At 47.7% G+C, this 13,022-nt stretch overlaps 1 protein-coding gene across 3 annotated transcripts in view; it reads left to right on the forward strand.

Annotated features, from left to right (window-relative positions):
* The first annotated feature begins 2,102 nt into the window (after positions 1-2,102).
* The window catches only part of RELL1 (RELT like 1), a 41,710-nt gene continuing 30,790 nt past the window's right edge, over positions 2,103-13,022 (forward strand). Inside the window, exons 1-2 of one of the 3 annotated variants that reach the window (XM_074951556.1) lie at positions 2,103-2,317; positions 8,171-9,368. In XM_074951556.1, coding sequence (XP_074807657.1) covers positions 8,191-9,291 — 1,101 coding nt within the window. In that variant the 5' untranslated portion in view covers positions 2,103-2,317; positions 8,171-8,190 and the 3' untranslated portion in view covers positions 9,292-9,368. Of the gene's footprint in view, positions 2,318-8,170; positions 9,369-13,022 lie in introns of those variants that run through there. The other 2 variants (XM_074951558.1, XM_074951557.1) reach the window with 2 other exon arrangements.

Below are 13,022 nucleotides of genomic sequence, written 5' to 3' on the forward strand. Positions count from 1 at the left end.
TTAAACAGTTCCCTTGCGCAATTAAAAGACCAATGTAATTGAGGCTTAAACCAGACATTATGCTACTTTGAATAAATGTGTCATTTCAGCTGTACAGATGCCATAAGATTACCACAGCATTCAATTTGATCAGAAACAACTTTATCACCATCTTTCTCAATGTCTGATGCGGACAAGTGAATTAATACAGCAAACCACATTTTTTTAACTTTTTCACTATTGACATCCAATTCATATTCTGGAAATAGAAATGAATCAGAGGGGGTAACACAGAAATAGAGGGAGGACAGGGAAGTAATTGTACTTACAATGCTTGCTTAGTAGTTGTGGCCCAAATTTTTAAAAGGTATTTAGGCATTGTTCCTCTCAACATTGATTTCAATGGGAGTTAAGCACCCAGGTGCTCTTGAAAATCCCATTAGGTGTCTATCTGAATCTTTAGGTACCTAAATGCCTTTCAGATCTGGTCCTTATATGCTTAAGTCTCATTGAAAGTCAATAGGACTTCAGATACTAAGTGCCTCCTATTTTTGACAATCACCTCAAAGAAGGAAGTTCAGCCAGCTGATGTTTTTCAACAATTTTCTGTGAGGAGCTGGTAAAAAGGAAAGCCATAACAAACACTCAGCTCTTTGGTCCGACTCCTTGCCATTTGTGATGCTCCACCATCTCAAAATAATGGAAAAAGCAGGAGTTACAACAGTTAGGAGTTTTTAAAATACATCAATAACATAAAAACTCAACTGAATGGTAAAAGATATATATGCTTCAAAGCATATGCCAGATTATAATTAACAGTTGGCAGGGAGAAACTTTTTCTCACTGTGTGCAGGTTATTTCATAACTGCCTATTTCAGCATTTCTTACACATAATTTTGTGTATCCCTCCACCATGTTGTTGCTTTTGTGACACAAACTCGCCCCAACCCCAACTCTGTCCCTGTGTAGTTCAAGTGGATCAATGCAAGGGCTTTTAGGTACCCCTTATCAGCTTGCATTGAATCATTCAGCACTGCCATAAACTGCAAGCAAGCAGGATTTGGCCAAACGTATGTGGTTTCTTATGAAGCTCTCATTCCACTTCTTCCACTATTTACTGTAATTATAACAAAAAATGAAATGGTGTCAAGAGGGGTAAAAGGCTAAGACAAATTCTGAAACTTATTCCTTTGTGGGCAAAATTCATCATGCCTACAGCCAAACGCAATTTTCTTAAAAACCAGCGTGTCATCTTAAAAATGGACCTTTTATTAATTAAAAGCAAATTAAATTTCTTTCAAACATATTTCAAATGTTATTCAAAAGGTACACGTGACTACAGCCATGGATAAGGAATACTCTGTTTAGATCAAGCAAGCCCTGCAGAGCCCAATACTTCCAAGGGCTCTCTGTTGATCCTCTTGAAGGGTTCACTAAAAGGAGTACTTGTGGCACCTTAGAGACTAACAAATTTATTCGAGCATAAGCTTTCGTGAGCTACAGCTCACTTCATCAGATGCATTGCTTATGCTCAAATAAATTTGTTAGGCTCTAAGGTGCCACAAGTCCTCCTTTTCTTTTTGTGAATACAGACTAAGACGGCTGCTACTCTGAAACTTGAAGGGTTCAAGCTCTAAATGTGGCGGCTAATTCTCGCAAAATGTTTGGGTAATCTTTGCAAATTTACTTTTTACTACGTGTAAATAGGGGAAAAACACAAGGAGAAGAGGGAAACGTTTGTCTTTAGGTGACATTTTATGCTTTAGGCCAGCTTCCCTCTCCCCCCCGCTTTTGTGTCTCCAAGCTGCATTTGGCAGGAGCAGGACGAACATAGCTGTTGGTATATTACATTTGCTTCCTTCCAGTGATGGCACTGGCTGGGAGCCGTCGGTCAGTCACTACATCCGCTCCCCCGCCGGCAGCTACTTTACTTTCCGAGCCGAGATTATCTCGGCGTGAGGCTGGAGCACAGGGTATAAACCCGTGACCCGGCCCTCAGAGCGGCGCCCTTCCAGCGGAGGCACAAGCTCTGGGCCCCTCTCGCTACGCTCCCCTCCTCCCTCAACCTTTTACCCCCAGGCTTTGCCCTCTCCCCAAGCAGCCCCGAGGGGAGGGGGAGCGCAGCGCAGCGCGGCGCGGCTGCTCGCGGGCATGCTCAGTGCTGCGAGGGAGCGACGCAGCGCCTAGGTGGGGCGGGCTGGAAGGCGGAGGCTAAGGGGCCTCGCCCCCGGGGCCGGGGACTTGCAGCGCGAGCTGCAGCCGCTGGGATCAGTGATGGCTCCGTGGGTCTCCCCGACTCCCCCTGCGCCGGGCGCCCAGGGGAACCGCTCCGACCTCGGTGGGTGACTCCGTTGTTTCCTTGCGCCGCGCGGGAGTTTCGGGGTGGAACGAACGCTGGGCCGGGCCTGGAGCCGCCGCCCCGCCGAGCACCCGCTTCCCGGCCCCTGACTCTCCCTAGCCCGCCCTAGGGCCTCTCTCCGCGCCTGGGTCCGCCTGCCCCAGCTGCGGCCTCCCGGTGCCGAGCACCCTGGTGCTTCTCCCCCATCCCAGCCCATAGATCTCCCGGGGCCCATTCCCGTATCTTCCCTCGGCTCCCCGTCCCACCCAGGCGTCCCCTAGCGCAGCGCCCTCCTCTGCCTCGCTTCCTCCCTTTTCCCTGCACACTGACTTCCCCGGGGGCCGGCGCTCTCGCCACTGCCTGCCTCGCCTCGGCACCCCCTGCGGGGAGCAGAGGCAGCCGGAGCTCTGGGGGCGACCCCGGTCCTTCCGGCTAACTAGCCCAGTGCAGCCGCTTGTTACTGAGAGGCGCTGCCTCCGGAGTCGCCTAATCTCTGCCCGAAGTGAGAGCGGCAGGCTGGGGCCACAGGCACTTTTTGAGGAGTTGTATTATGTAGTCTCCGGGTTGGGCACCCGAGCTGGGTGAGGAGAAGCAGAGCTCGGGCTGGGTATTTCTTCTCTCCCTTCCGAGCCTTTCTCTTGGCGCTCTTAGTTTTCTGATAGTTGAAAGAGGTCTTTCCCCCCCCCCCCCCCAGATGAGAGTTCACTTTGGTACTGCTTCTTATGTAATATCCCATAACTAGAGGCATAGCTGAGGGTAAGGAGGTCCCTGCAGTGTTTCAAAGCTGTAGCAACAAAGTTCTTGGCTTTTCAGGTTCACCTCATGGTGCAAGTTGCCCAATTTTTGCTAAAACAAAACTCTAAAATATTGGTTTCATGGCTGGTTTTTTTTGCTTTTCTTATATGAATTTGGCATGTCTAAGTTAAACTTGGGTCCAGAGTTTAGTCACATACATTCAAGGCAGATGACTTGTCTTCAGATGCTTCCTGTTGCTACTTGAGGTTTCAGAGTAGCAGCCATGTTAGTCTGTATTTGCAAAAAGAAAAGGAGTACTAGTGGCATCTTAGAGACTAACCAATTTATTTGAGCATAAGCTTTCGTGAGCAACAACTCACTTCATCGGATGCATTTAGTGGTATTTGTCGCTCACGAAAGCTTATGCTCAAATAGATTGGTTAATCTCTAAGGTGCCACTAGTACTCCTTTTCTTATAACAAAGTTTATAATCTACTGGGTGTATTCATCCTATTTGTATGCATGTATCATTCTTGTTTCTGAAGCTAGAAAAATAAAGTATAACTCTGAAATCCTATTGTAATTATGCAAAGTGTGGGCCATTAATGGTGGTTTAGAATCTTGATGGCTCCCATTGACTAGGACAATTGGTTGTAAATGGCTCCATTTACTTGCAAACCTTCATATGTACCTGTGGGCCAGCCCAGGAAGAATGGAGGCTGGGGTCTCACAGGACATGTGATTATGTCACCTGATACTGGAATCCATTTTAAATCTGGTACTTTTCCATTTAGAAGGAGGGGTGGGGACAAGCACAGACAAAAGATTCTCCTCTTGTGCCAAAGCTATAAAAGGGGGTGGAACAGAGCAAAGGGGGCTGCCAGTCCAGAGAAGACCCCCAGTTAACACCTAAGATGTTTGCTGGAACTAACAAGGACTGTACCAGGGACAGGATTCGGCCCAGACTAGGAAGGGGTCTAGTCTGTGAAAGAAGCTTATTGAAACATCTCTGAGGGTGAGATATGACCTGTAAATCAGTTTCTTAAAGTATTAGGCTTAGACTTGTGTGTTTTTGCTTTATTTTGCTTGGTGACTGACTTTGTTCTGTCTGTTATTACTTGAAACCACTTAAATCCTACTTTTTATAGTTAATAAATTCACTTCAGTTTGTTAATCCAGAGTAAGTGATTAATACCTGGGGGAGCAAACAGCTGTGCATATCTCTCTGAGTGTTATAGAGGGAGGACAATTTATGAATTTACCCTGCATAAGCTTTATGCAGAGTAAAACGGATTTATTTGGGGTTTAGATCCTATTGGGAACTGGGTGTCTGGGTGCTGGAGACAGTAACCTGCTGAACTATTTTCAGTTGAATCTGCAGCTTTGGGGGCGTGGACCAGACCCTGGGTCTGTGTTGCAGCAGGCTAGTGTGTCTGGCTCAACAAGATAGGGTTCTGGAAGTCCCAAGCTGCCAGGGATAACGGGCTCAGAGGTAATTTCAGCACATCAGGTGACAGTCCCAAGGGGATCTCTCTGACCGAACCCATCACAGCCAGTTTATACGAAGTCTAGATGCAAAACTGCACTGGATTAACAAAAGGTGCTATTTTAAACTGATTTAGCTAAACTTGTCCAAAACCCTCTGTAGACACACTGAAGGTAGACAGTCCCAAGGGGGTCTATGTGACCAAACTCGTCACAGAGTCAACCTAAGCAAACACCTGGGTATAATATTAAGCATTTCTCCTAGGCTTTTTACACTGTGACTTTTGCAGATCTATCATTCTCAAATGGTGCAGCTGGGTTGGGGGATATAGTGGTAAAAACAGCTTTATCTGGACTTTGGCTTCTGCTGGAGGAGCTGCACCTACAGTGTAGACATACCTTTAGCTAGGAGCAAACCTCCCAACCCAGGTGAACCGCCTCACACTAGTGGGGCTCAAGTTAGCACGCAAAAAACAATATGGATGTTGTGGTTCAGGCTCTGAAGTGTGGGCGCTGCGTGAACCACCAGCTGGGGGAGGCTAGCCCTGAGCCCCACCCCTTCTGCGTCGGGCCCACTAGAGCCCAGAGCCACCCCCATGCAGCTGCCGGCCCCTGCCCTAGGCTAGTGTCCCCAGCCACCTCTGGAGCGGGCGGTGTGGCCCCAGAGCACTGGGCGGGCGGGCAGTCTGGCCCCGGCTCCCGGAGCTGCGCTGAACAGAAGCAGGAGGGGGAGTCTGGGGATAGAGCATGGGCGGGGCCATGCCTGGCTGTTTGGGGATGATACCCACTGCCCATGTTCTCAAGCCTTGGTGGGCAGTTGGGCCGACTCAAATTTAGTTCTGTTGAGTTTGAAGACAGTTTCACTGGTGAATTCTTGGGGTGGCATATAAAAAAATCAGCCCCATTTATCTGGGCTGGAAGGCTCGCTCCCATCTGCAGTGTAGATGAACCTGGGGATCTGAAAGATCATAGTGTAGACAAAGCCTTGGAGCATACACTAACTTTTAGCATCATATTGAGGTGTTGGCAAAGTTGACTCTTATCTGTCAGTCCCAAATTTTCATTAAAACAGACTCATCTTCTGGTGTTACCAACTTGTATTGACTCACAGGTCTTCTGCCAAGGGATTAATTATTTTTTTCTGGTGTGCGTGTGGGGGGGAGGAGGTAAGAAAAGGAGGTAATTTTTCTTTCCCCCGCTCCCCCCTCCCCAAACACAGCCTTTCTTCTCTCAGGTTTCATTCATGTTTATGTAAAATAGTACTGAGTAAGACTTACCTTTGTCACCTCTCTACTTTGGTATATGAGATGCAGGTTTGTACATGCTATAGTTGCTGTGCAGTTTTTGTGCTACAGCTTCATGAAGAGAAACTGGCATTTATACGGATTTGTTTAATTAGCCAGAAGTCTGGAATTGTGAGCATGTACAAACATTTAATGTATGTCTATTCGGATTTAGTTCTGTTGAGCTTGAAGATAATTACGCTGGTGAATTTTTGGGGTGGTGTCCCTGAGGAGAGTTTAGTAACATTTTTCTTTTTAGGTTTCAGAGTAGCAGCCGTGTTAGTCTGTATTCGCAAAAAGAAAAGGAGTACTAGTGGCACCTTAGAGACTAACCAATTTATTTGAGCATAAGTTTTCATGAGCTACAGCTCACTTCATCAGATGCATAAAGTGGAAAGTACAGTGAGGAGATTATATACACACACACACACAGACCATGAAAAAATACACATTGAAAGGAGAGTGATCACTTAAGATGAGCCATTACCAGCAGGAGAGTGGGGTGGGGGGAGAAAAACCCTTTAGAAGTGATAATCAAATCAGCGGCACTGCTATGGGTACCTGTATGGCCCCACAGTATGCCAACATTTTTATGGCTGACTTAGAACAACGCTTCCTCAGCTCTCATCTCCTAATGCCCCTACTCTACTTGCGCTACATTGATGACATCTTCATCATCTGGACCCATGGAAAAGAAGCCCTTGAGGAATTCCACCATGATTTCAACAATTTCCATCCCACCATCAACCTCAGCCTGGACCAGTCCACACAAGAGATCCACTTCCTGGATACTACGGTGCTAATAAGCGATGGTCACATAAACACCACCCTATACCGGAAACCTACTGACAGCTATTCCTACCTACATGCCTCCAGCTTTCACCCAGACCCCACCACACGATCCATTGTCTACAGCCAAGCTCTTCGATACAACTGCATTTGCTCCAACCCCTCAGACAGAGACAAACACCTACAAGATCTCTATCAAGCGTTCTTACAACTACAGTACCCACCTGCTGAAGTGAAGAAACAGATTGACAGAGCCAGAAGAGTACCCAGAAGTCACCTACTACAGGACAGGCCCAACAAAGAAAATAACAGAACGCCACTAGCCGTCACCTTCAGCCCCCAACTAAAACCTCTCCAACGCATCATCAAGGATGTACAACCTATCCTGAAGGACGACCCATCACTCTCACAAATCTTGGGAGACAGGCCAGTCCTTGCCTACAGACAGCCCCCCAACCTGAACCAAATACTCACCAGCAACCACACAACAGAACCACTAACCCAGGAACCTATCCTTGCAACAAAGCCCGTTGCCAACTGTGCCCGCATATCTATTCAGGGGACATTATCATAGGGCCTAATCACATTAGCCACACTATCAGAGGCTCGTTCACCTGCACATCTACCAGTGTGATATATGCCATCATGTGCCAGCAATGCCCCTCTGCCCTGTACATTGGGCAAACTGGACAGTCTCTACGTAAAAGAATAAATGGACACAAATCAGATGTCAAGAATTATAACATTCATAAAGCAGTCGGAGAACTCTTCAATCTCTCTGGTCACTCGATTTCTGATCTCAAAGTGAGTATCCTTCAACAAAAAAACTTTGAAAACAGACTCCAAGGAGAGACTGCTGAATTGGAATTAATTTGCAAATTGGATACAATTAACTTAGGCTTGAATAGAGACTGGGAGTGGTTGAGTCATTATACTAAGTGAAACTATTTCCCCTTGTTTATTCCTTCTCCCCTCCCCTCCCCACCCCCTCCCACCCCCGTTCCTCAGACGTTCTTGTTAACTCCTGGAAATGTGCTGGAAATGGCCCACCTTCTAAAGGTTTTCTCTCCCCCCACCCCAGTCTCATGCTGGTAATAGCTCATCTTAAGAGATCACTCTCCTTTCAATGTATATTTTTTCATGGTCTGTGTGTGTGTGTGTATGTATATATATATAAAAAATCTCCTCACTGTACTTTCTACTTTATGCATCCGATGAAGTGAGCTGTAGCTCACGAAAGCTTATGCTCAAATAAATTGGTTAGTCTCTAAGGTGCCACAAGTACTCCTTTTCTATTTTCTTTTTAAAAATCAGTTAGTGCCAAGTATCATCAGATGGGCAGGACCTTGTTTCTGAAAACTGGACTTGTAAAACATTGGGACAGGGAACTCATAAGAGATTGGGAGAGTCAGACTCATTTTCTTTCTGGGTTTATTATGAAATTCTTCCCTTCCCTTTTCTAAAAAGACAGCTGCTCAGCTACACTTCTTCACATCTGTGAGCCACTGGATGTAAGTCTCAGGGAAGTGTGGAGATAATCACCGGTGTGCTTAAATTTCAGTTTTCAGCTGAGTATCGGAAATGATACTTTACTTGCGCTATATTGATGACATCTTCATCATCTGTACCCATGGAAAAGAAACCCTTGAGGAATTCCACCATGATTTCAACAATTTCCATCCCACCATCAACCTCAGCCTGGTCCAGTCCACACAAGAGATCCACTTCCTGGACACTACAGTGCTAATAAACGATGGTCACATCAACACCACCCTATACCGGAAACCTACTGACCGCTATTCCTACCTACATGCCTCCAGCTTTCACCCTGACCACACCACACGATCCATCATCTACAGCCAAGCTCTGCGATACAACCGCATTTGCTCCAACCCCTCAGACAGAGACAAACACCTACAAGATCTCTATCAAGCATTCTTACAACTACAATGCCCACCTGCGGAAGTGAAGAAACAGATTGATAGAGCCAGAAGAGTTCCCAGAAGTCACCTACTACAGGACAGGCCTAACAAAGAAAATAACAGAACGCCACTAGCCGTCACCTTCAGCCCCCAACTAAAACCCCTCCAACGCATTATTAAGGATCTACAACCTATCCTGAAGGATGACCCAACACACTCACAAATCTTGGGTGAAAGGCCAGTCCTTGCCTACAGACAGCCCCCCAACCTGAAGCGAATACTCACCGACAACCACATACCACACAACAGAACCACTAACCCAGGAACCTATCCTTGCAACAAAGCCCGTTGCCAACTGTGCCCACATATCTATTCAGGGGACACCATCACAGGGCCTAACAACATCAGCCACACTATCAGAGGCTCGTTCACCTGCACATCCACCAATGTGATATATGCCATCATGTGCCAGCAATGCCCCTCTGCCATGTACATTGGTCAAACTGGACAGTCTCTACGTAAAAGAATAAATGGACACAAATCAGATGTTAAGAATTATAACATTCATAAACCAGTCGGAGAACACTTCAATCTCTCTGGTCACGCAATCACAGACATGAGGGTCGCTATCTTAAAGCAAAAAAACTTCAAATCCAGACTCCAGCGAGAAACTGCTGAATTGGAATTCATTTGCAAATTGGATACTATTAATTTGGGCTTGAATAGAGACTGGGAGTGGCTAAGTCATTATGCAAGGTAGCCTAAACCCCCCCCCAAGACGTTCTGGTTAAACTTGGATTATTGCTGTGCACATTGTAAGATGAGCTATTGCCAGCAGGAGAGTGAGTTTGTGTGTGTGGTTTTTGGAGGGGGGTGTGTGTGTGTGTGGGGGGGTGGCGGTGGTGAGAAAACCTGGATTAGTGCTGGAAATGACCCACCTTGATTATCATGCGCATTATAAAGAGAGGTTTCAAAGAGGGATGGGCTATTACCAGCAGGAGAGTGAGTTTGTATGTGTGTCTGTGGGGGGGGCGGGGGGAAGGGTGAGAAAACCTGGATTTGTGCTGGAAATGGTCCTCCCTTGATGATCACTTTAGATAAGCTGTTACGAGCAGGACAGTGGGGTGGGAGGAAGTTTTGTTTCATGGTCTCTGTGTGTATATAATGTCTTCTGCAGTTTCCACAATATGCTATGCATCCGATGAAGTGAGCTGTAGCTCACGAAAGCTCATGCTCAAATAAACTGGTTAGTCTCTAAGGTGCCACAAGTACTCCTTTTCTTTTTTCTTTTTACGAATACAGACTAACACGGCTGTTACTCTGAAACCTGGAAATGATAGTGACAACTATCCTCTATAGTTAAGGCCCTGCCAAAGTCACGGTCCATTTTGGAAAATTTCATGGTCATAGGATTTTTAAAATAGTCAATTTTATGGTTTCAGATGTTTACATCTGACATTTCAGGGTATTGTAACCATGGGCCTGATCCAAAAGGGGGTGTAGGGTGGCAGTGTGGTCCCCCGCTGCCCCGGAGAGGGACAAGCTCCACTGGTCACCAGAGTGGGCAGGGCCAGAGTACTCCAAGCCCGCCCCCCAGAGGGTTAGTTGCTGGACAGGAAGTATAAGAGCCCAACCCCAGAGCTCACTCAAAGAACAGCTGCTGGACAGGCCAGACGCCTCCTGCCCAGCTCCTGCTGGGGAGACTCCAGCAACCAGTGGCGGACCTGGAGACTGGCCCGACCAGCCAATACTTGACACAGATCAGCATGTGGGAGAGTTGCTGAGCCTACCCCTCACCAGCTGCCCAGAAGAGTTGCCAAGCCTACCCCTGGCCAGCTACCCAGAAGATCCAGTGGTGATCAGCCCCCCTGAGGACACCACCTTGACCCAGGTACCCCCAGAGGGGGAGTTGGGAAGTAGCCCAGGGGCAGCCGATCCGAGTCTGACTGCAACACTGCCGGAACCCATGTCAGTGTGTTGCGGCCGGGATCCGCACTGACACAACAGCGGGACTTTGGCTGCTGCTAGGGCTCCGGGCTGGGACACAGTGGAGTGGGAGGGCCTGCGCCACCCAACGTGTGGGTGGCAGTCTCCCCCTCTCCCAGGCCGCTTGGAGCCTGAAGCCTGGGTGTGCTATTTTCCTGTGTTTGCTCAGCCCCTGTCTGAGAGTCTGAGCTTTAGACTCACTGCTTCCTTACCTATATAAACTGCTGCTCAGCCCCTATCTGAGGGCCTGAGACTTGAACTCATTGCTGCCCCACCCTGGGCTTGGGCCTGTTGACTGTGTAACTTGTTGCTCAGCCCCTGCCTAAGGGCTTGAGCTGTGACTCTTTACTGCCCCGCCCGGATCCCAGGCTTGGGCTTGTTAACTGCTAATTGTTACCTATGTGTGTTCAGCCCCTGCCGGACGGCTTGAGCCAGGACTCCTGTAGCCTGACTGATTCCCCAGGGGCCAGTGCTAGGACTAAGGGAGGCGGTGTGGTTCCCCACTGCCCCGGGGAGGGATGAGCCCCGACGAACCCGCTCCACATGGGTCATAGGAAAGGCTACTATCGGGGGGGTTATGCGATCACCACCTTTACTTCTGCGCTGCTGCTGGGGGGGTGCTGCCTTCGGAGCTGGGCAACTGGAGAACAGCAGCTGCAGGCTGGGCTCCCAGCTCTAAAGCCAGCACCACTGCGAGCAGCAGCATGAAGTGAGGATTACAGGGTATGGGGGAGCAGGTTACCCTACATTTGAGTTTTCCTGGCAGCCTCTTCGCCTGGATCGGGCTGAGGGGTGCTGATAGCTGGGGCTGCAGCCTCTCCGCCTGGATTGTGGCCTGTCCCAGCCAGCTGCCACGGAGCTTCCTACAGCTGGGGGAGGTTCCCAGAGGTGGGTGTGACCAGCTCATGGAGTGGCTCCTGCAAGGGAAAAGGAAGTCCTGTCCCTCCCCAGCCTGGGCTGGGATTAGCGGTTGGAGCCTGACCCACAGTAGGAGCCTGTGGCTGGAGTGCCCCCAGCCCTGCCCCTCTCCTACAATAGACTGATTTCATGGTCCATGATGTGTTTTTCACAATCGTGAATTTGGTAGGGCCTTATCTGCAGTGTAAGGGCTGGTCTACACTGAAAACTTAAGTTGGCATAGCTACACATGTCGGGGTGTGAAAAATTCACACCCCTGAGAGACATAGCTATGCCACCCTAACCCCCGGTGTGGGCAGTTCTAGGTCCATGGTGGAGGTGGATTTACTGCAGTGAGGGGAGAACCCCTCCTGTTGCTGTAAAGAGTGTCTACACTGAACTGCTGCAGCTGTGCCACTGTAGCCTTTTAAATTGTTGAAATACAGGGCTTGTCTATGTACAGAAGCTGTGCTGTTTTAACTAAAATAGGTTTTTAAACTGATTAAGTCTGTGCAAATCCCTCTATGGTGACACAATGATTTAAAATATTTGCCACCTTAGCTTTTATCTGTAACTTTACCATTGAAAGCTTAAGTGATATGAATTAGTTTTAAATCTTCAGTGTGTCTACAGAGGGTTTTGGACAAGTTTAGCTAAATCAGTTTAAAATAGCACCTTTTGTTAATCCAGTGCAGTTTTGCATGTAGACTTCGTATAAACTGGCTGTGATGGGTTCAGTCACAGAGATCCCCTTGGTCCAGGCTGAGGTTGATGGTGGGATGGAAATTGTTGAAATCATGGTGGAATTCCTCAAGGGCTTCTTTTCCATGGGTCCAGATGATGATGTCATCAATGTAGAGCAAGTTGAGTAGGGGCATTAGGGGACGAGAGCTGAGGAAGCGTTGTTCTAAGGCCGCCATAAAAATGTTGGCATACTATGGGGTTGCAGGCTTCCAGAGAACAATTACCATCCATTTCTTTACTGTCTGAGCAGCTCTCGTCTTGGTGTCTATGCACTTTAGTGCTGGGATGAGTGTGGCATACTGTTAGGGGGCTTATTCCTTCACCCACTTACTTCCCTGGTCCTTCTCGCATGAACAGAGAGCAACAATACCCGAAGTCCAAAGGTGCAAACAATTCGATGTGTATTGGGGTGAACTTCCAGCAAGCATGATTCCAGTTTCCTTCCTTAGTGTCCCCCTTCCCAGCTCTGACACCACAGAGCCTTACACCTGTGTCCCTGTTCCCATTCCTGCCCTTAGCCAAACATGATTCCAATTTCCCCACCCCCATTCCTGTTCCCATTTTCCCCACACACACCCACCCACTCACTTCCTGATCGACTGCAGACTATATAGTAAAACTTGAGTTCAGCTTAGCTATATCTTAACCAATCATTTTCCTGAAATTTAACTAACCAATCCTAACATGTTGTAACATGATTATGTAACCAATTATATCCCACCACCTTAATTAGTTTACACCCAGCAAAATTAATTATACAGCAAACAGAAACAATCACAGAACCAGACAGAGATTATACAAACAATAGCAAAGTGGGAACTATAATGACAAAACAATACAGAAGTGAGGATTTCACATCCTAGC

This window comes from Natator depressus, chromosome 4 (assembly GCF_965152275.1).
Source record: "Natator depressus isolate rNatDep1 chromosome 4, rNatDep2.hap1, whole genome shotgun sequence".
Lineage (NCBI taxonomy): Eukaryota > Metazoa > Chordata > Testudines > Cheloniidae > Natator > Natator depressus.